General features: G+C 43.7%; 2 protein-coding genes and 1 long non-coding RNA gene across 4 annotated transcripts in view; 1 reads left to right on the top strand and 2 right to left on the bottom strand.

The window, feature by feature from the left end:
* LOC115463887 (protein ZNF783-like) overlaps window positions 1-19097 on the top strand; it is a 37102-nt gene extending 18005 nt beyond the window's left edge. Inside the window, exons 3-5 of one of the 2 annotated variants that reach the window (XM_030194571.1) lie at window positions 8158-8259; window positions 10572-10661; window positions 19022-19097. In XM_030194571.1, the coding sequence (XP_030050431.1) occupies window positions 8158-8259; window positions 10572-10627 (158 nt within the window). In that variant the 3' untranslated portion in view covers window positions 10628-10661; window positions 19022-19097. Of the gene's footprint in view, window positions 1-8157; window positions 8260-10571; window positions 10662-19018 lie in introns of both variants that reach the window. The other variant, XM_030194570.1, reaches the window with a different exon arrangement.
* The window catches only part of LOC115481199, a 202175-nt gene that overhangs the window by 45024 nt on the left and 133737 nt on the right, over window positions 1-23414 (bottom strand). Inside the window, 1 exon segment of the mRNA XM_030220625.1 lies at window positions 2434-2470. Coding sequence (XP_030076485.1) covers window positions 2434-2470 — 37 coding nt within the window.
* LOC115464051 lies at window positions 19654-21507 on the bottom strand. Its single transcript, XR_003941235.1, has 3 exons — window positions 20033-21507; window positions 19781-19864; window positions 19654-19696 (listed from the first exon to the last, which is right to left on the bottom strand). It is a non-coding gene; the product is annotated as an uncharacterized LOC115464051 (long non-coding RNA).

A 23414-nucleotide genomic window follows, 5' to 3' on the forward strand; every position in this document is an offset into this window, starting at 1 on the left:
TTATTTCTCAATAACACACTCCAATATATAATATGTATGTTCCACTACCTTCATATTAGGGTGCTCGTCATGATTTACTTTCCCACTTACCTTTCCCCCCTCCTCACACCCCTACCTCCCCACTACCTCCCCTTTCCCTTTCCTTTTTCCTTTGCATTCCTCGGTGTTAACCCCACCCTCTTCCCCTTTTATTATTCCCCCTCTAAATACCCTCTTAATATCTGATGGGTAACTACCCATCAGTCAGATCACGATTATGCTTGGGTCCCCGCTCCCTTCGCCTTCTCAAATGCATGTTACCATCATCACAGTGAGAATCCTGAAAGGTAACTTTAAAACCATACAAGAACGTAAGACCTTTGAAGTCAGAATGATTGAATATTTTAACACCCAACAGAAAGGACTTAACAAGGATCTGGGGTTCCTAGCCCATTATAAACCATAAAGCTGTATTTCTCTGTTGATCACCCCACCCCTCACCTATCCACACCCATCCTGTTAGAATATCAATGATATGCTTTGATGTCCCCATGCATACCTCCTACCCACCCCCACCCTGTCAGACTGTCATAGTAATGCTTGAATGTTTTCACTTATATACACTGTCAGCTAGCACATTTGCTTATTTCCGATCTGACGAAGAAGGGCAACCTTCGAAAGCTAATCAAGAAATGTATTAAGTTATGTCCAATAAAAAAGGTATCATCTTATTGTAACAGGGGGTTAGGGGTTAAAGAAAAAATAATTAAATATAAAAACTTACCCCGGGTCTGTTTTGGGCTCCGAGGGGGGCTGGTCCGTGAGGCAGCGCCGCGATTTTGTTTTTTTTGCTCCCGGGACGATTAAGCACGTCCCCGGGAGTGAAGAGCGATGTGGGTCGTTTTCGGGCCCTGTTTGGGCCAGTAATTATCGGGGGTGACGGTTCGGGGGCACATCCCCGGAACCGGAGCGGGGGTGGAGCGTCGCGAGAGAGGGAACTGCTGCGGGGAGCGGCGTCGGGTTTTTGTGGGCTGGTTCTGGCCTGAAGAAGAGAGCTGGGAAGGAGAAGGAAGCCGGCGATGCGTGCGGGACGTCGGCGCGCACGTGCATGAGGCGGCGCGCCTCATGCACGAACCGGGAACGCGCGGTTTTCCGACTAGGCCGAAGCCGGGGCCTAAATTTTGGGCCGGCTTCGGAGGTTTTTTGTTTTTGCCTCCGATTTTGATTGAGGACGTCCGGGATCGGATCCAACGGGAGTGGTCGTGTGTAAAGAAAATCAGGAAAGCAGGTAAGGGGTTTTTAACCCAGAATTTAAATTAGTTTATTTTTAAATTGTATTAATGCGGTTTTTGATTTTTAGAAATTAAACGGTTAATGATTTTTAAATTCTGTTTTTGGATTTGGGGTCGGGGAATTTTTTGGGATTTTTCTGGTAGATTAGTTTTTGAATTTGAATAATTTAAGGGGGTCATTTGGGGGGGGTCTAGTTTTAAGGGGTTAGGAAAGGGTTAACTGGTTAAATTCGACGGAGTAGGTTCAGAGGGGAATATTAAAATTTTTGAAATAGGTTTTAAATTTTTTTGGGAATTTTTTCAGGGGTTTTTAGAAGATTGTTGCGTGGCGGGGTTAAATGTTGGGATATTTAAATTTTAAAAACACCGTTTAATAGAGGATGGGAGGTTTAATTGGCATGGGAAATTTGGGGTAATTTGATGGATATTTATAGGGGTTTTATATTAATTGAAGAATTTCCCATTGATTTCTATGGGGATTTTTCAGTTAAAATGGGGATTGAGCAGTGCTGCTCAACATTCCGCTTGTCAGCAGGGAGAGTTGGAATGTTGAGCAGGACTAGGGATTGGCTGGCTGAGGGCGGAATCCCAAGCCAAGCAGCCGTCTCCTAGGAAACGGTCAGTGGGACAGTTGGCAGAGCGCTGGTGACTGTGGAGGTGGAAGGAAGTGTGTTTGGTGGTGTGGTTAATGTGGTGAGTTTGGAGTGATTTTGAGAAGGTTGGAAGTGGGATTTTGACTGAGTTTGGTGATAGGAGGGCAGTGTGTGAGGGGAAAGTGGTGAGTTGGGAAGTGTTTGTAATTTTTTCTGGTGAAAGGTGTAAGGAGGTGTATATATGTTTGTGCTCATTAGTTTAGGGAAAAATAAGTAAGGTTAGGGGGTTTAGTGAGGGTATAGTTATTTTAATTTTCTTAGTTAAGTGTTGCCCAGTGTTATAAATTATATATATTTAAGTCATTTAGTGTGGGAAGGGGTTAGTTAAGAAGATAGGGTTTTTCTTCCATTTATTTTTATTAAGAGTGAGGTGTAGGGTGACAGTGGCAAAGAATCCTGGAAAACCTGAGCTCCTACGCAAGAAAGACCGTGAAGGATTCTGCATCAGAGAAAAAAACCGCAGCTAAGTGACAACACAGTGACTGGACATAGAAATAATTCTTACTTACCTGAGTTGGGTCACTGGGGTGGTTGTCTTACGAGGACCTGTGAGAAAAGGGAAGAGAAAAAGGACACAAAGTATCAATTCTTTAAAGTTGAGATACAAGGGAGAGTTAATAAAGAAATTATTCAGAAAGAAAAATTTACAATTAATACTTATCTGATAAGAATCTTGGTATCGATACCAGAGAGGGAAATTCTGAAAAAGAGAAAAAAAAGTTATACAATTGTAAAGTACATTTCTTTTGCACTAGAATATAAATGTTAAGGTTAGTGGTTAAAGTCTGTTAATTAATAATTTATTCTTTAGTATTTGAATTGAATTAAAATCTTGTTGTTTTTGGTTAATCATTTTTTCCGTTTGGTTATTTCAAAAGCAGGACAAATCCAAAATTAGCTTATTTTTCCCCTCATTTTCTTTGAGATTTTGAGGCAATAGCTGACTGCGGGAATTGGACTTGGAAGTTGCAGGTTATGGGATTGTATGTACTAGATAAAACGAATCTGTGGGTTAGTAGTTCTACAAGCATGTTGAGGCTGCGGGGGAGGGGGTGGGGCAGAAACGTGACTGGGTCTCTAGGGAGATCAATGTTTGGATTATATTGTGGGAGGGGGAGGGCGGAGGGTGGGGAAGGGTTGTTTTTGTTCTCTTTTTGTTATTGTGCTGTGGGTGGCGGGACGAGGGACAGAAGGTTTGCGGGAGGGCGCCCAAGGCTGGGAGGCATGCTCTCGATGTGTATTTGTGCATGCAATTACTATCCAGGTTTGACCGGGATTAATGGTGCAAATTAAGGTACTATCCTGGAATGTGGGGGGGTCTCATCGCCCATAAAGCGTACAAAAATTCTGCAGGTGCTGCGTAGACATGCAGTGGACATAGTATTCCTCCAAGAGACACATTTGACTTCAGCAGATCACAGCAAATTTCAGAGAGGTTGGGTGGGTAGTGTAGTGGGTTCCCCGGCTTGTCATAAAAAAGCAGGTGTACTGATTCTTTTTCGTAAGGGCCTACAATTACATATAACGGGTTAAATGGGACACAGAGGGGAGGTATGTACTGGTAGAGGTGGAGATGGGTGGTAGTAAGTATGTCTTATGCAATGTATATGCGCCTAATGTTTATGATAAAAACTTTTATAGAGAGATAATTGCCTTGCTGAGTCCATATCAAGGGGGCAATATAGTTCTTGGGGGAGACTTTAATATGGTGTTTGATCCTTTGGTAGATAAAACCAGCCAGGGGGGCCATGGGGGCCATGGGCCGAGTTACTACTCACGGGGTTTGCCGTTCCTTTGTTCAACTTTGGACCTGATAGATGTGTGGAGAGTTTTGCACCCCATGAACAGGGACTACACACATTTATCACGGGCTCATTCATCACAGTCATGTATTGATTATTTTTTTATCTGTGGTCCCCTCTTCTCGAGAACGCTAGCAGCGGAGATAGGGCCATTATTATTATTTATTGCACTTGTATCCCACATTTTCCCACCTATTTGCAGGCTCAATGTGGCTTACAAAGACTTGTTATGGCATCGCCATCCCAGGGTAGAGAATACAATTGGTGTTACAAAGAAATCGAGGAAACAGGAAGTTTGGTTAGATAGTTATAGAAAGATACATTCTGGGTAAGTGAGTAGATGTTGACATAATAGTTGGTTATGGGTTTTTGTGGGATTTCGGACCATTCGATCATATGGGTGCAGTTGGAGTTGGGGGGGGGGGGAAGGGGGCTGGAAATTCCCATTTGAATTGTACAGGGATGTGAAGTTCCGCACATTTTTACAAGATAAGTGGCGAGATTTTGAATACCATAATAGTGGCCATGTAGAGCAGTGTAGTTTATATTGGGAAACAGCTAAAGCGGTAATGAGAGGAGAGATTATAGCCTGTAGGGCGTGGACGAAGGAAATGAGAGATAAGGAGATATTGCATTTAGAACGGGAGGTACGAGTGCAAACGGTTAGATATGGGGAGTCTCAGACAGAAGATAGGAAATTGATTTTTTTTAGCCGCCCAGAGAGAATTAAATGAGTTGCTACATGAGAGAGCGAGGAAATCCCATTTTAACTATAAGCATCAACTTTTTATGTATGGGAATAAGGCAGGGGCACTGTTAGGTCGATTGGCCTGGGGGAGAGGGGGTCCAACTAGAATTCTGCAAGTGAGGGATTCCGGGGGCAAAGTGCTTAGGTCAACAGGAGACATAATAGAAAGCTTTCAGAAGTTTTATGAAGAGCTCTATAAGGAGCCAACAGGGCTAATGTCAGATAGCACAGTATTTTTAGATAACATTGAGATGCCTAGGATATCAGCCTCTCAGAGAGAGTCTCTCAATGCTCCTATTACAGAGGGAGAGCTGATAGTGGCATTACAGCAGAGTGACATACATAAGGCGCCGGGTCCAGATGGATACGGTGTGGCTTTTTATAAATTACTACAGGAGCAGGTGACGCCGTCTTTGCTGAACTTGTTTAATTCACTGGTGGGGTCGATACCAGAGACTTTTAACACAGCCAAAATGATTGTTTTGTTGAAACCAGGTAAACACTCAGAGGAAGTAGGGTCATATTGGCCAATATCTTTGTTGAACTGTGATGTGAAATTGTATGCAAAAATTCTAGCCAACAGGTTGGCTAGGGTGCTACTGGATTTAGTAGCGTCTCCGCAGGTGGGGTTTGTGAGGGGTCGGTCAGTGGCGAGCAATGTTAGGGCCCTTATTGCCTCATTGGAGAGGGTGGAAGAGCAGAGAAGGCCTTCTCTGTTGGTCAGTTTTGACGCAGAGAAGGCGTTCGATAAGGTAGTTTGGAGGTTTATGTTTGCGGTTTTGCAGAAGGTGGGCATTGGGGGATTCTTTAGAGATGCGGTGGGAGCCCTTTACTCGAATCCGCGGGCATTTATGTGGATTAATGGGAAACGATCCTCGCTGTTTCCGATAGAGAGGGGTACACAACAGAGGTGTCCGCTTTACCCGCTGTTGTTTGTGCTTACGTTAGATCCGTTGATCAGAGAGATCGGCTTGCACCCAGAAGTGGAAGGGGTAACATGGGGTTCAACTACATTTAAAGTATCAGCTTTTGCTGATGATCTTTTGGTGCACCTTACTGAGCCGAATAAATCATTGACAGCATTGTTGGAACTCTTTCGGGAATATGGAGACTTCGCCGGGTTCAAAATTAATTTTTCTAAATCTTTGGCTCAGACGGCTACGGAGAGTGTAAGGTTGGAGTGGGGGGTGGGGGTGAGGAACGTTCCCATTAAAATGGACTTTGAATTGTTTTACGTATTTGGAGGTCCAGGTGGCTCTGAAGACTTCGGCATTTTACAATCTTAATTTTACTAGGTTGCTGGATAATGTCAAGGAGTGGATGAGAAAATGGAAGGTATTGCCACTCACGTTATATGGGCAGATCCAGTTGTTCCATATGGTGGAATTTCCAAGTTGGCTTTATACATTGCAGGTGTTACCGTTGCGCCTGCGGAATAAAGATGTACAGCAATTCCATAAACTCTTAAGGCCCTTCTTATGGGGGGGGGGGGGGGGAGTCTAAGCTTTCACTGGGTTTATTGTTCGGATCTTGGAGGGAGGGGGTATGGGGGTCCCAGACATTAAGAGATACAATCAAGCGTGCTTGTTGAGGCATTTGGGTGACTGGCTGCTGGACCGGCAAGATTTTATGCCAAGGAGGTCGGAACAAGATTTTTTTAAGCCATATCATCTGTATTTTTTATTACAGGGGTCGAGGCGAATGTTGCCGGATAAATATAAGAATAGCTTGTTGTTAGGGCTGTTGAGAAAGGTTTGAAAAGATCTGAATAGATGTTGGGGGTTGGCGGAAGATGTTTCGGATCTTTTGCCTTTGCAAGGTAACCCTATGTTTTCACCAGGCTCAGATAACAAAGTGTTTTGGTGCTGGACGTCTCTAGGGATCACGAGATTGGAGCATGTTCTTGAGACGGGGTAAATTGTTGAATCTGGGGGCGCTGGGGGTGGGTATAGATAATAGGCATGAGTTTGCATATCAGCAATTAGTGCACTATGTATGGACTCTTAGCTCGGACAAGTTGGGCAGTGGACATGGGCGAAAGGTTAGGGAGTTTTTTAGGGCGGTGCCGGGGGAGCGGTTGTCAGTGTTGGGATTATATAAGATATTATGGGAAATAGGGCCTAGTAAAGATATAGAGGATATCAAGGTACGTTGGGCACGAGATTTGCAGAGATCGAATTTGGAATTAGACTATTTAAAGTTGGTATCCCGTGTATCTACGCTATCGATTAATGCAAATCTCAGAGAGTGTCAATATAAGATTTTGTTTAGGGCTTTCATGACTAAAGCGCAGGTGTTCAGGTTGGGAGGAGTTCCAGATCCCCTTTGTTCCAAGTGTCACCAGGGGGAGGGTACATTGTTTCACTGTCTTTGGGAGCGCCCTCTAATACAAGCCTATTGGAAAGAGATATTTAAGTATTTAGAGGGTCTAGTGGGCAATCGGATCAATTTTCTCCCCTGGGGGTTCTGTTGGATAAGTATGAATTGTTTGTGCTTCAGCGGAGGGGGGCTCAGCAATTTTTACATAAGGCATGTATTTTGGGGAAAAAACTGATTATGAATATGTGGCTAAGTGTAGCTCCGCCGGAATATTGGCATTGGAGGAACAGATTGCATGATCTTTTATTACAAGAACGTAGGGTGGTGGGACCATCCCAGAAGAAAAGGACCAGGTTTTTTTTTTAATATGGGGCCCATATATACAATCACTGTCATCTAGGGCACGTAGTCTAGTGTTGAATGGCTTTTGACTCTTTTTTTTTTTTGTAGTGGAGGTGTAAGGGGAGGGAGGGAGGGTGGGGGTCATTAGAGTCTGGACCTGATGGAGCCAACCTGTTGTAGAATTGGATTAGGTATATGGTGGAGCTAGAAGTGAGGGGGGATTTTTGTCAATAGTAACAGTTCATTGTATGAATTTATTGTCCTTTTTGTAGTTAGTGGGCTCAGTATTGGGCATGTGAATTCTGGGAGAGGGGGGGAGTATAAGGGGATAGGTGGGGAAAGGGGGGGGGGATAAAAGGTAAAATGTTGATGATGAGTTTATTGCTTAGCTCAGACTTTGAAGATTTGGTATTTGAGTTAATGTAAAAATTTGAGCCAGTTGTATATGTGTTGTGGAAGCAATAAAAATTGTTGAAACAAACAAAAAAAAATTACCTCACTAGTTACTCCCATCTCTAGATCATTTATAAATATGTTAAAAAGCAGCGGCCCGAGCACAGACCCCTGGGGAACCCCACTAACTACCCTTCTCCATTAAGAATACTGACCATTTAACCCTACTCTCTGTTTTCTATCTTTTAACCTGTTTTTAATCCACAATAGGACACTACCTCCTATCCCATGACTCTCCAGTTTCCTCTGGAGTCTTTCATGAGGTACTTTGTCAAATGCCTTCTGAAAATCCAGACACACAATATCAACTGGCTCACCTTTACCCACATGTTTGTTCACCCCTTCAAAGAAATGTAATAGGTTGGTGAGGCAAGATTTCCCTTCACTAAATCCATGTTCAATTACCAGAGTACTTGAAGTGAGGTATAATAACCCCCAGATCCCTCTGCTTTATGATGGGTGGCAGTAATAGAACCATCATTTGCTTCTCCCTTGATAACTACTGCTGTCTATTGTTCTGTAAATATAAGGAAAATACAACTAATATTATTTTTTATTCCTGAATACAGGCTACAACAAAATAAGTCCTGACATATTATCAAGGATTAAACAAGAGACATATGTTCAGGATGTCCAGGAAACAAGAGAGACAGAATTTACTTCAGACACAAGTGAGTAATAATACTGAACAGAATAAAGGAGGTATTAGAGAGCACTGGTTAGTAATAATACTTTACTGAGTAAAACAAGGTATTAGAGCAGAGCCGAGCAAGAGGAATTATTACAGAGTACAACTGAGTACTAATACTGTACAGAATAAGAGGAGGTGAGTAATATTGCAGTACAGATGAGAGGAGGTATTACAGAGTACAGGTGAGTAATAATACTGTACAGGGAGTATTATAGAATACAGGTGAGTAATATTGCAGTAGAAAGTAAGAGGAGGTATTACAGATTACAGTTGAGAATTAAACATTATAAAGAATACAGAAGCGTAACAGATTTCCAACTCCCAGTCCTCCTCTTAGTGTCTCTGAATAAAATTTATCTTGTAACTTTGGGAATTTATTTCTTTAATCAGATTCCCAATCAGTCAATAATATTGGATAAACTGTACCGTAATACACAAAAATTTGAATAAAAAACATCTTCAGTATTACCACACATGTAGAAGTTTATAAAAACTCATACCTCATCACAAAACCTATAAAATCTGAAATTTTTTTCATTCATGTCTCTTCAAAGAAAAAAGTCTTAAGCTGCCTCCTGAAGGCTCCAGCCTCTAAGCTGCAGTGAAATGTTTCCAAAGTTCAAAGCCAGCAGAGGACAAGGCAATGGCCTGAGTTGTAACTAGACCAGAGAATGGGTCACTTGTAAAAGCCACTGTTTTGTGAGACTTTTTTTATTCATTAATTAATGGGCAGCCATGTTTTCTACTAACTGCAATCTCTTTAATTGACATTTTGTGAGGCCACGATACAAGTCAATTAGAATAATCCATTCTAGAGATGACATAAACATGAACCAAAACGGCTACATCTTTCCACTCAAGGAAGGGTCAGGATGTATGAAGTAATTGTAGATTTACAAAGGAAGTTTGAATGATGGAAGAAATCTCCTGGTGAATCCAGCTGTACTCCTGCTAATTGTTTTACTAGAATAACACCATGTACTATGGAAAGAGTTCTCCAATACAAAAGTTCTACCCGGAGGTGTCGGGGCAATGTTGGCGGGAGTGTGGCCACAGAGGTACATTTTATCACATCTGGTGGACTTGCGAGAGTGTGGAAAGCTTTTGGAAAGCTGTATTGGAATTGGTTAACAAAGTTCTACAGCGGACATACCCGTGGGGGGCGGAACACGGCCTACTCCACTTCAGGCCAGCATCAATACTTAGCTGGCAACACAGGCTGGCGGTTCAGTATTTTGTAGCGGCAAGACTAGGGCTGGCTCGAGCTTGGAGGCAAGTGGAACCACCATCAATACAAGTGGTAAATAGGAAAGTGAACCACCTTTACCAAATGTCAAAATTAACAGCTATGTGGAGAGGGTCCATGTTGGTCTTTAACAAAATCTGGACACTTTATGAACAATATATGGAACAGGTTCATTCACCACCGGGGTAGGAAGGGAAGGGAGAGAGGGTTAAAGTTGGGGAAAGGGATATAATGATGAAGAAGTAATATGTAAATGTGCAGTTGGCTGTTTACCAGAATGTATTGGATAAAATTTCAATAAAAAAAGTTCTCAAAAAAAAAAAAAAGGAAAGAGTTCTCTGATGTATGGAGAACCAGAAATAGTGTTTTTTCCCTCACAAATCCAGCTTTCATTCCTTTGTCGTTTTTTTTATTTATAAGAATTTAAATTTACAAGCAATAAAATAACTTGCCAGAAATACAGAGAAAGTAATACACAAGAATTATTTCAATCAGGTAATTCTATACTCTTCCTTACACCACAAAATAGGGAGAGTGAAACAAGACTATTATTATTATTATTATTTGTTACATTTGTATCCCACATTTTCCCACCTTTTGCAGGCTCAATGTGGCTTACATATAACCGTTAACAGCATTAGCCGATTACGGTCTGAACAGATACATTGTATGAATGAATACAAAGTGATATTGTGCTAGAATGAGGTACATGTATGGTAGGTACAATTGGGGAGAGGGAAAGGGGGAAGAAGAGTCAGGTAATGTTTGTTACGGTCTTTGGTTGCATTGTGTTGCAAGTGAACAGTCATTTTTATGTTGGGTCGGTGGGGTATGCTCTTCTGAACAGGTCTGTCTTTAGTGCTTTCCAAAAATTTAGGTGGTCGAGCGTAGTTTTTACTGCTTTTGGCAATGCATTTGGGTCCATTCAACTAGAGCATTACCTTGATAACAGCATTTAGCTGACACTTTGGGAGATAAGCACCCCCACAGCTGGAGGCAGGGTTGGCCTCAAACATAAGGAATACCACTTACTTCTAACTTTGCAGGTGCTGGAACAGAACCAAAAACTCCTGCAAAGGAAAGGTTTAATTCTGACCTCTAAATCCCCAAACTTCTCAACTAGCTGGTTTTTTTAGGTGAGCTACCTGATAATCTCTTTAAATTTTAATGCTTATTGCTTAATAATTTATTAATAATTTAATAATTTTAATTAGCACTGTGAAACCTCTCTCTCTCTTTCTTTCTGGCTTTCTTTCTGTTCCTGCCAAACTCTGATAGAGAGGAACTGCTATAATTATTGGGAATATTTAGACTTAGTTAAAAGGAAAGTTAGCAATATCTAGGGCAGTTTTAAAAGTTAAATCAAGTGAAAATTCTTGCTCAGACTGGACCATTTGGGTCCATTCAACTAGAGCATTACCTTGATAACAGCATTTAGCTGACACTTTGGGACTTATAATCCCACCCACCCCAGGGTTGTCCACTCATTTATAGACAAACCAAACCTCATTAACTTTACTCAATCATACACAGGCAGTCTTGCAGGCTGTTACTCCAACATAGTACACCTGTTCATACCCATTTCAACCAACCAGGATGACTTTTATTCTCTGCAGTAATTGTGATGCTTTAGTTTCAAGGCCAATCATCTGGAGACTTAAAGCTTGTCCTATCTGTCTTCAGCTATCTACTTTAAAACAAGAGCTCTGTAAAGTAATGCAAGAATTAGATGCAATTAAAGCGAATGCTACATACCTGTAGAAGGTATTCTCCGAGGACAGCAGGCTGATTGTTCTCACTGATGGGTGACGTCCACGGCAGCCCCTCCAATCGGAATCTTCACTAGCAAAGTCCTTTGCTAGCCCTCGCGCGCCCGCGCGCACCGCGCATGCGCGGCCGTCTTCCCGCCCGAAACCGGCTCGAGCCGGCCAGTCCAGTATGTAGCAAGACAAACTCTTAAGGGAAGACACAACTCCAAAGGGGAGGCGGGCGGGTTTGTGAGAACAATCAGCCTGCTGTCCTCGGAGAATACCTTCTACAGGTATGTAGCATTCGCTTTCTCCGAGGACAAGCAGGCTGCTTGTTCTCACTGATGGGGTATCCCTAGCCCCCAGGCTCACTCAAAACAACAACCATGGTCAATTGGGCCTCGCAACGGCGAGGACATAACAGAAATTGACCTAAAAAAAAAATTACCAACTAACTGAGAGTGTAGCCTGGAACAGAACAAACAGGGCCCTCGGGGGGTGGAGTTGGATCCTAAAGCCCAAACAGGTTCTGAAGAACTGACTGCCCGAACCGACTGTCGCGTCGGGTATCCTGCTGCAGGCAGTAATGGGATGTGAATGTGTGGACAGAAGCCCACGTCGCAGCTTTGCAAATTTCTTCAATGGAGGCTGACTTCAAGTGGGCTACCGACGCAGCCATGGCTCTAACATTATGAGCCGTGACATGACCCTCAAGAGCCAGCCCCGCCTGGGCGTAAGTGAAGGAAATGCAATCTGCTAGCCAATTGGAAATGGTGCGTTTCCCTACAGCCACTCCCCTCCTATTGGGATCAAAAGAAACAAACAATTGGGCGGACTGTCTGTGGGGCTGTGTCCGCTCCAGGTAGAAGGCCAATGCTCTCTTGCAGTCCAATGTGTGCAGCTGACGTTCAGCAGGGCAGGAATGAGGACGGGGAAAGAATGTTGGCAAGACAATTGACTGGTTCAGATGGAACTCCGACACGACCTTTGGCAGGAACTTAGGGTGAGTGCGGAGGACTACTCTGTTATGATGAAATTTGGTGTAAGGGGCCTGGGCTACCAGGGCCTGAAGCTCACTGACTCTACGAGCTGAAGTAACTGCCACCAAGAAAATGACCTTCCAGGTCAAGTACTTCAGATGGCAGGAATTCAGTGGCTCAAAAGGAGGTTTCATCAGCTGGGTGAGAACGACATTGAGATCCCATGACACTGTAGGAGGCTTGACAGGGGGCTTTGACAAAAGCAAACCTCTCATGAAGCGAACAACTAAAGGCTGTCCTGAGATCGGCTTACCTTCCACTTGGTAATGGTATGCACTGATTGCACTAAGATGAACCCTTACGGAGTTGGTCTTAAGACCAGACTCAGACAAGTGCAGAAGGTATTCAAGCAGGGTCTGTGTAGGACAAGAGCGAGGATCTAGGGCCTTGCTGTCACACCAGACGGCAAACCTCCTCCAATGAAAGAAGTAACTTCTCTTAGTGGAGTCTTTCCTGGAAGCAATCAAGATACGGGAGACACCCTCTGGCAGACCCAAAGAGGCAAAATCTACGCCCTCAACATCCAGGCCGTGAGAGCCAGGGACCGGAGGTTGGGATGCAGAAGAGCCCCTTCGTCCTGCATGATGAGGGTCGGAAAACACTCCAATCTCCACGGTTCTTCGGAGGATAACTCCAGAAGAAGAGGGAACCAGATCTGACGCGGCCAAAAAGGAGCAATCAGGATCATGGTGCCTCGGTCTTGCTTGAGTTTCAACAAAGTCTTCCCCACCAGAGGAATGGGAAGATAAGCGTACAGCAGGCCCTCCCCCCAATCGAGGAGGAAGGCATCCGACGCCAGTCTGCCGGTGGCCTGAAGCCTGGAACAGAACTGAGGGACTTTGTGGTTTGCTCGAGATGTGAAGAGATCCACCAAGGGGGTGCCCCACGCTTGGAAGATCTGGCGCACCACTCGGGAGCTGAGCGACCACTCGTGAGGTTGCATAATCCTGCTCAATCTGTCGGCCAGACTGTTGTTTACGCCTGCCAGATATGTGGCTTGGAGCACCATGCCGTACCGGCGAGCCCAGGTCCACACGCTGACGGCTTCCTGACACAGGGGGCGAGATCCGGTGCCCCCCTGCTTGTTTACATAGTACATGGCAACCTGGTTGTCTGTCTGAATTTGAATAATTTGGTGGGACAGCCGATCTCTGAAAGCCTTCAGAGCGTTCCAGATCGCTCGTAACTCCAGAAGATTGATCTGTAGATCGCGTTCTTGGAGGGACCAGCTTCCTTGGGTGTGAAGCCCATCGACATGAGCTCCCCATCCCAGGAGAGACGCATCCGTGGTCAGCACTTTTTGTGGCTGAGGAATTTGGAAGGGACGTCCCAGAGTCAAATTGGTCCAAATCGTCCACCAATACAGGGATTCGAGAAAACTCGTGGACAGGTGGATCACGTCCTCTAGACCTCCAGCGGCCTGATATCACTGGGAGGCTAGGGTCCATTGAGCAGATCTCATGTGAAGGCGGGCCATGGGAGTCACGTGAACTGTGGAGGCCATATGGCCCAGCAATCTCAACATCTGCCGAGCTGTGATCTGCTGGGACGCCCGCACCCGGGAGACGAGGGACAACAAGTTGTTGGCTCTCGTCTCTGGGAGATAGGCGCGAGCCGTCCGAGAATCCAGCAGGGCTCCTATGAATTCGAGGTTCTGCACTGGAAGAAGATGGGACTTTGGGTAATTTATCACAAACCCCAGTAGCTCCAGAAGGCGAATAGTCATCTGCATGGACTGCAGGGCTCCTGCCTCGGACGTGTTCTTTACCAGCCAATCGTCGAGATATGGGAACACGTGTACTCCCAGCCTGCGAAGTGCCGCTGCTACCACAGCTAGGCACTTTGTGAACACCCTGGGCGCAGAGGCGAGCCCAAAGGGTAGCACACAGTACTGGAAGTGGCGTGTGCCCAACTGAAATCGCAGATACTGTCTGTGAGCTGGCAGTATCGGGATATGTGTGTAGGCATCCTTCAAGTCCAGAGAGCATAGCCAATCGTTTTGCTGAATCATGGGGAGAAGGGTGCCCAGGGAAAGCATCCTGAACTTTTCTTTTACGAGATATTTGTTCAGGGCCCTTAGGTCTAGGATGGGACGCATCCCCCCTGTTTTCTTTTCCACAAGGAAGTACCTGGAATAGAATCCCAGCCCTTCTTGCCCGGATGGCACGGGCTCGACCGCATTGGCGCTGAGAAGGGCGGAGAGTTCCTCTGCAAGTACCCTCTTGTGCTGGAAGCTGTAAGACTGAGCTCCCGGTGGACAATTTGGAGGTTTTGAGGTCAAATTGAGGGTGTACCCCTGCCGGACTATTTGCAGAACCCACTGATCGGAGGTTATGAGAGGCCACCTTCGGTGAAAAGCTTTCAACCTCCCTCCGACCGGCAGGTCGCCCGGCACGGACACTTGGATGTCGGCTATGCTCTGCTGGAGCCAGTCAAAAGCTCGCCCCTTGCTTTTGCTGGGGCGCCGCGGGGCCTTGCTGAGTCGCACGCTGCTGACGAGAGCGAGCGCGCTGGGGCTTAGCCTGGGCCGCAGGCTGTCGGGAAGGAGGATTGTACCTACGCTTGCCAGAAGAGTAGGGAACAGTCTTCCTTCCCCCGAAAAATCGTCTACCTGTAGAGGTAGAAGCTGAAGGCTGCCGGCGGGCGAATTTGTCGAATGCGGTGTCCCGCTGGTGGAGAGACTCTACCACCTGTTCGACTTTTTCGCCAAAAATGTTGTCCGCACGGCAAGGCGAGTCCGCAATCCGCTGCTGGATTCTATTCTCCAGGTCGGCGGCACGCAGCCATGAGAGCCTGCGCATCACCACACCTTGAGCAGCGGCCCTGGACGCAACATCAAAAGTGTCATAAACTCCTCTGGCCAGGAATTTTCTGCACGCCTTCAGCTGCCTGACCACCTCCTGAAAAGGCTTGGCTTGCTCAGGGGGAAGAGCATCAACCAAGCCCGCCAACTGCCGCACATTGTTCCGCATGTGTATGCTCGTGTAGAGCTGGTAAGACTGGATCTTGGACACGAGCATAGAGCTGTTTTTCCAAATATAAGCCTACCTACTGTGTTTTGGGCGGTCTGAAGTTTCTTTATGATTTGATCCTTGCATCCCGCATAGATTCCATTACAGTAATCTGCGTGGCTTAGTACTATGGACTGTACCAGGTTACGAAATATTTCCCTCTGGAAGAATGGTTTTATGCGTTTGAGTTTCCACATTGAGAGAAACATTTTCTTTATGGTGGATTTTGCTTGGGTCTCTAGTGATAGGTTACGGTCGATTGGTACTCCGAGAGTTTTCAGGCTGTCTGAGACAGGTAGGGTGTATCCTGGGGTGTTAATGTTTGTTGGTTTGTAAGTATTATATTGGGATGAGATGATGAGACAGTGTGCTTTTTCTGTATTTAGTTTTAGTTGGAATGCATTTGCCCATGAGTTTATGATGTTTAAGCATAGCTTGATTTTGTCGGTGATTTCCGCCAGATCATGTTTGCATGGGATGTATAATGTAACGTCATCAGCGTAGATAAATGGGTTGAGGCCTTGGGTGGATAGGGTCTTGGCTAGTGAAGTCATCATGAGTTTGAAAAGGATCGGTGATAGTGGTGATCCTTGCAGTACTCCGCAGCCTGGTTTCCACGATGACGATGCAAGGAGGTCAATTAAACAACAGTAAACAGAAAAAAACTTGGTATTAACCTGATTATCCCCAGTTATTATTTATCTGAATCATGATTCCACATTGATCGTCTGGTTGGCTTCTTCAAACCCAAAACGGTGTGTATTCAATTTATTTCATTGGAAACATACTTATTGTCCAATATTAGTAGAAATAATACACCTAATTTCATTTTTTCTCTTTTAAAACCAGAATTTTTTTTTTTTTTAATTTATAGAAGTCTTTATTAAGCGTTGTTAATCAAGACAAATGACATGCATTTCAATACAGCTCAATAGAGTACAAAGTACTGGTAACATTCTGAATCGAGAAACGAGACGTATCAGATTATCTGACCAAACAATTAACAATGCCGTAATCATAGCATATTATACTTCAAACTTTTTATAAAACCAGAAATTTATTTAACAATGCGAACACTTGAGTCTCTAATCCAATTCCCACTGATTACGGTAATCCCAGTTTCACAGGCTTCACTCCTTTTGAATTAATATTTTATACTACTACTAAGAGGAATCATTACAAAGGAAAATAAAACATTTTCAGGAAATATTTCTGAGGAAATCTTTAGGAGTCATACCTGGAACTCTGGGAAAACAACAATCTCAATATTAATCATCTGTAATAATAATCATTTTGTTCAAATTTCAAAATCTTAACCGTTTCCTACTCCTGTAGAACTTCATTTGCTGTATCAATTTTTCTTTCTCAAAGGGTTCGATTAGGTTATCCATGTAGCTCACTAATAAGATTATATCTGAAGCAAAGTTATTTACTACCACCATTAGGCCCTGGAGCACCTTCCAGATGATATTCAATGTAACTTCCACGGGAGCTGAAAACTCCAAGCTGAGAGCTCTTACGGGTTTAGCAGTGGCACCACCGACTCGGGTTCAGCTGTAAACGACTTTCGTTTCAGCATGGACTCCTAACTCATTCCTCCACTCCTTTGGACATGGTAGTTAAATGATTCGGGAACGATGAAGTTGTTTCCAGGTCCAAGAGCGTTGACACTCCTTCGCTGGCGCTAATCAAAGGACTTGCCAACCCAGTCATCTGTGGGCAGCTCATCGCGCAGCGGTCCCACACTTGCTGCACAGGGGACAAAACTGTGGCCATCGGTGGCTGACCCCTGATTGTCCCCTTCCTCTCAAGGTAACTGCAGTTGCAGGGAGAAAATTTCAAGTAAACAGAGACAGAACTTCAGAGGAGAGCTGGGCCATTGAGTGTACGAGCTTCAGGTCGCCATCTTTCCACTCTCCCTAGTTAGGGACACTCTTTATCTGGTTTATCCTCAGAGGCCTGTCTTAAACCATTCCTAAGGTTCATGCAGGCACTTTTCCAAATGTCTCTCAACAGCAGCTTGATCTTCCTGAATGCGGCACTTTATGTGAAATGTTTAGGGACATCTACGCAGTGGAAGGAGTAGCCTAGTGGTTAGTGCTGCGGACTCTGATCCTGGGGAGCTGGGTTCGATTCCCACTGCAGCTCCTTGTGACTCTGGGCAAATCACTTAACCCTCCATTGCCCCTGGTACAAAATAAGTACCTGAATATATGTAAACCGCTTTGAATGTAGTTGCAAAAACCTCAGAAAGGCGGTATATAAGTCCCGTTTACTTTCCCCTAAACATCAGAGATTGCATGTGTTCATATGTGAGGCATAAGTCAGCTCTTCCAGTGAGGGGCGTCAAGTGTACACAATGTTTGGAAAAAAGAGACCCCCTTACAAACTTTAAACAATTGCAAAATAGTTTGAAACACTGCAGTAAAAGGGGGCCCTGCGGTAGCGTCAGCACATGGGTTTGCTGCTCGCCGAAGCCCTCTTTTACCGCAGTGGATAAAAAGGCTCAAAAAAAAGAAATGCTGATTCGGTCATTTCCTGGGGATCCCTTTTCACCACCTATTTAGCAGGCCTTAAGGGCTCCTGCGCTATCCTGGTGATGGAAAATAAAAATGCATTTCCTAGCGCTGGAATTGGCGCGTGGTAGAGGCCTGGACTAACGCCGAGCTCCTGCAGCATTCCGGTGGTAGACCCGATTTACCGTACGCCAACGCAGCGGTAGTCATACCGTCCTTACTTACGCATCTGGCTTCTCCTACATAAGTGCACAACTATGGAATGGCCTCTCAAAAGCTGTGAAAACAATCCATGACCACCTGAACTTCAGGAAATCACTAAAAACCAACCTCTTCAAAAAGGCCTACCCCAACGACCCTATGTAAACCTCTTCAACCAGAAACACAGCATGCCTAATGATCGTACTGGACAACACACAATCTTCATCCCTTCCGACCCTCCACATATACCTCATTCGATCACTATACAACCTTGTATTTGCTATCAACCAACTGGGCAAACGCCTTGACGGTACTATGTAAGCCACATTGAGCCTGCAAATAGGTGGGAAAATGTGAGATACAAATGCAACAAATAAATAGTAAAAGAGCCCCTTAGTACGACCTTGAAAACTGCATGAGTATACTGGTATTTTTCTTACTTAACTCATAATTTGTGTTCAAAGTGTCCTCCTTCAACCTTGACACATTCACGACATCATTGACGCCACCGAGCTCGGAAAGGTCTCGAATTTCAGGCAGACGTTTCTGCTGCAGTAAGACATTTTGGGGTTATTGGAAAAATGTTGGGGGGAGCTCCCCAACATTATGTATAATGGTATCAAGAGTAGTGGCATAAAAGCAAATAGGCATGCCAAAATTCAGGCTCAGTGATTTCTGTGAGCTGTAAAGCAGGTGTAAAGAAATACCTAACTACCCATCGCAAAGCGTGTAGTTTATAGTTTTCTGTAAGTTACATGTGTAAGTTAGAGGCACTCCCATGATCCTCCCATGTTTCTACCCCCCTTGTATTTACATGCTTAGATAAAACCTTATAGAATGGCGGGTGATGCGCTTTTGCACTTTCCTGCCATGTCATAGAATTCCCCTGCCTGTGGGTCCAGAAAATTATCTTGCTTAATTAATAGTAGTTTAGCCATAGAAGTAATACATGATTAATGTTTTCTTTAAATATCCAGCAGATAATGAGGCTGTACAGGAGCTCAATCGAGAGCAGAATCGAGAAGAACCTCCTGTCGAAATGGAACAAATGCCAGGACAGTCAAAAAATGTCTGTGAGAATATTTCCCAAGGGATGGAGAGGAGACACGCAAGGAATCATCAGGAGCAGATAGACCCTGCCGGAGAAACACCTTCTGGAATTACTGAGTATGAGAGAAGTGACAAGGAACTCACAAACATCCCTGAGCACCAGAGACACTTGAGAACAAAGAGTCCCTTCCAAGTTAGTAACAGTGATCCAGAACCTTCTAAACTCCCCCAAGAAGAGAGGACAGAGGACGAATCCTTTCAGTGTGACATCTGTGCAACAATCTTCAATAGGAATGAGCATTTCTTATTGAATAAGAGAACCGACAGTAGGGAGAAATCCTTCTCATGCTCGCACTGTGAAAAGAGTTTCAGACAGAAGATAAACTTGAAATTAGAACAAAGTTTTAGTTTATCCTCAGTTCTGAAAAGGAACGAAATAATCCACAGTGGACTGAAACCTTTTCTATGTAGTGAAAGTGGTAAAAGTTTCAATGAGCTGTCACAGCTGAAGATCCACAGCAAAAACAAATGCACTGAGTATAATAAAAGTTTCTCTCGTTCATCAAACTTGAAAAAGCATCAACTGATCCACAGTGGAAAGAAACCTTTTACGTGCTCGGAGTGTAATAAAAGTTTCTCTCGTTCATCATATCTGAAAATACACCAAAACATTCATACTGGAAAGAAACGTTTTACATGTACTGAGTGTAATAAAAGGTTCACCAGATCATCAAGTTTGAAAACACATCAGATCATTCATAGTGGAAAGAAACCTTTTAAATGTACTGAGTGTAATAAAAGTTTCTACACGTCATCAAATCTGAAAATACACCAAAACATTCATACTGGAAAGAAACCTTTTACATGCACTGAGTGTAATAAAAGTTTTACTCAGTCATCACACCTGAAAACTCATCAAATGATCCACAGTGGAAAGAAACTTTTTACATGCACTGAGTGTAATAAATGTTTCACTTATTCATCATCCCTGAAAACTCATCAAATGATTCACAGTGGAAAGAAACCTTTTACATGTACTGAGTGTAATAAAAGTTTTAGTTACTCATCATGCTTAAAAACCCATCAAATGATCCACAGTGGAAAGAAACCTTTTACATGTGTTGAATGTGGTAAAAGTTTCATTCAGCTAGGACATCTTAAAAGCCATCAACTGATCCACAGTGGAAAGAAACCTTTTACGTGTAGTGAGTGTAATAAAAGTTTCACTCATTCATCAAATCTGAAAGCTCATCAAATGATCCACAGTGGAAAGAAATCTTTTACATGTACTGAGTGTAATAAAAGTTTCAGTAGCTCATCATACCTGAAAATCCACCAGTTAACCCACAACAGAAAGAAATCTTTTACATCATAGTTGAAAATGCACCAAATAATGCAGAGTGGAAGGAAACTTTTTATATGCATTGAGGTTTCACTGATTGTAACTTTTTAGGGTGTACCTCCTTAAATTATGATTCCTGCAAATGCTGTAACGTCTGCAGTGACTTGTCAGTCACCTCTTTCTCTGTGGATCCTGCAATTATTATTACATCCATATAGCGGAGGACACGTGTCTTCTCACTGTCCAGTCACTCTAGGGTTGCTCCCACTACCCAATGACGTGCAGTTGGACTGTATTCCAGAGCTTGAGGGAGATGTATTGTCTGGAATTATAAGAGAATGCTGTAGTCTCTTCAGTTTGCTCAGAAATTTTATTCGCATAGAAATAATTTGAAATATCTGTGACAGTAAACACAGAATGTTCTGGTCTCAGTTCATCCTGCCCTGTCGCTACAGTTGGAAAATGTTTCATTTAGTGCCAGGTTTCTAAAATCTAGAACTAGCCTAAAATTTGTAGCATCAGCCTTGGTATGGGAAAGATAAGTGAATTAAGAGGGGACACCTTTTCCTTAATAACTCCTGCTTCCAGTAATCCTTGTATTACAGGAGCTACACCCTTTTCCACTGCTGGAGAATATTTATACTGTGCTGTATATATAGGTTTTATTCCTGGCTTTAATGGAAAATCAATAGGTGCCTGAAATTTTACTCCCCCATCATCATAAGGTGAATTTGCCCACACTGTCCTATATTCTCTAAAGTCTGCTGTGTTTCACCAGGCAAATGCTTCCTGGGCTCAGAGTCCATCTCCACATCAGCTTTAGTTAATCTTGGCATATGAATCTGTGGACAGTATTGCATGACTACTTAACCTCTTTGCTTTCAATGATCAAGCACTACCACTCTAAACCTTAAGTCGAATAGGATCTCTTTATAGTCAATGACTTAATATATGTTACAATCCAATTCATTACTCAGGAACCTTTATGCAGTACCAGAATGTATTCCTCTTCACCATGTATGTATACACAGGGTATATATATATATATACCATGATCTGTTCCATATATATCACACTCCCTGTATATTATCATGTATGTATGCACCTTAATCGCAAGACCATTTGTAATTCTGTTACCCAGAAATGGCAACCGCCGTTACGGCAAATGTAAGCCACATTGAGCCTGCAAATTGGTGGGAAAATGTGGGATTCAAATGCTACAAATAAAATAAATAAAATTATGAGAACACAAGCATGCATTCCCTAAATCTAACAGCCAATTAATCAACTGGGCACATATACTGGAGTAATTCTTACCGCAGCTTGTGACTGTAAGCTTATACTCACCATGTTCAATTGCAGTTCCTTCTTCTCAAATCCCTTCAGGCATACAATAGTTCCATGAGGTAGAAATGTAATTACACTTACAAAAGCACCGGTATGTCATGAGGGTCTGTGCGAAGTGGAGGAACAGGCCTGCCTCCTTTTTCCCCATTCCTCATCCACCTCCCTGGCCTGAAGAACCGTGCTTCTTGCTGTCACAGGAAACTCTTGCTTCCTGTTGCTAAATCTGATTAATCTCTCCTTTGTCTAGTACTGTACTCACTGTCAGCACTGCCATCTCATTTTTCCCTTCATTTTGTTCTCTCATAAGCTGCATGGCATTCTTTATAATATACTATAACATAACAATATGTTCTGCTGTTCACGTCATGGTTTTGTGTGGATCACAGCAAAAGAGGCTGGACAATACCAGGAAGTTGCATCATCAAAGCAAAAAATACATTCAAAAGTAGTGGAATAGTCTCCCGGTGTAGGACACCTGTACACAGAATAGTGTTCAAGAGGTTTGATTGCAAAATAAATATGTCTTGATTTGACTTCTAAAATGCCTGTAATTCATAGCAGAAAAGGGGAAGGGGAAATGGGACTTGATACCCTATGCTTGGAATAAACTTCCTGAGCCCTTACGCCAAGCCCCCTCCCTACCCATCTTCAAATCCTTGCTCAAATCCCACCTCTTCAATGTTGCTTTCGGCACCTAACCTTTATACCTTTCAGGAAATCTAGACTGCCCCTATTTGAGTGACTGTACATTTGTCCTTTAGATTGTAAGCTCCTTTGAGCAGGGACTGTCCTTCCATGTTAAATTGTACAGCGCTGCGTAACCCTAGTAGCGCTTTAGAAATGTCAAGTAGTAGTAGTAGTATGTAGAAGCCTGCTCTTGCAGATCAGCAACGCGGCCGCGCAGGCTTCTGTTTCTGCGAGTCTGACGTCCTGCACATACGTGCAGGACGTCAGACTCACAGAGACAGAAGCCTGCGCGGCCGCATTGGTGATCTGCAAGGGCAGGCTTCTACATGGAATGTTGCTAGTGGAGGAGTAGCCTAGTGGTTAGTGCAGCGGACTCTGATCCTGGGGAACTGAGTTCGATTCCCACTGCAGCTACTTGTGACTGTGGGCAAGTCACTTAACCCTCCATTGCCCCTGGTACAAAATAAGTACCTGAATATATGTAAACCGCTTTGAATGTAGTTGCAAAAACCTCAGAAAGGCGGTATATCAAGTCCCATTTCCCTTTCCTTATTTGAGATTCTTACATGGAATGTTGCTACTATTGAGATTCCACATGGAATGTTGCTATTCCACTAGCCCCCTCCCTACCCATCTTCAAATCTTTGCTCAAAGCCCACCTCTTCAATGTTGCTTTCGGCACCTAACCTTTATACCTTTCAGGAAATCTAGACTGCCCCTATTTGACTGACTGTACATTTGTCCTTTAGATTGTAAGCTCCTTTGAGCAGGGACTGTCCTTCTATGTTAAATTGTACAGCGCTGCGTAACCCTAGTAGCGCTTTAGAAATGTCAAGTAGTAGTAGTAGTAGTACACCGCCTTGTTCAGGCCTCTCATAAACTGTCCTCTAAGTTTAGATATCCTGATGTTTAACCTTGGCACCCCTGAAGACTCTATATTTCTGAAG

This window comes from Microcaecilia unicolor, chromosome 1, assembly GCF_901765095.1.
Source record: "Microcaecilia unicolor chromosome 1, aMicUni1.1, whole genome shotgun sequence".
NCBI lineage: Eukaryota > Metazoa > Chordata > Amphibia > Gymnophiona > Siphonopidae > Microcaecilia > Microcaecilia unicolor.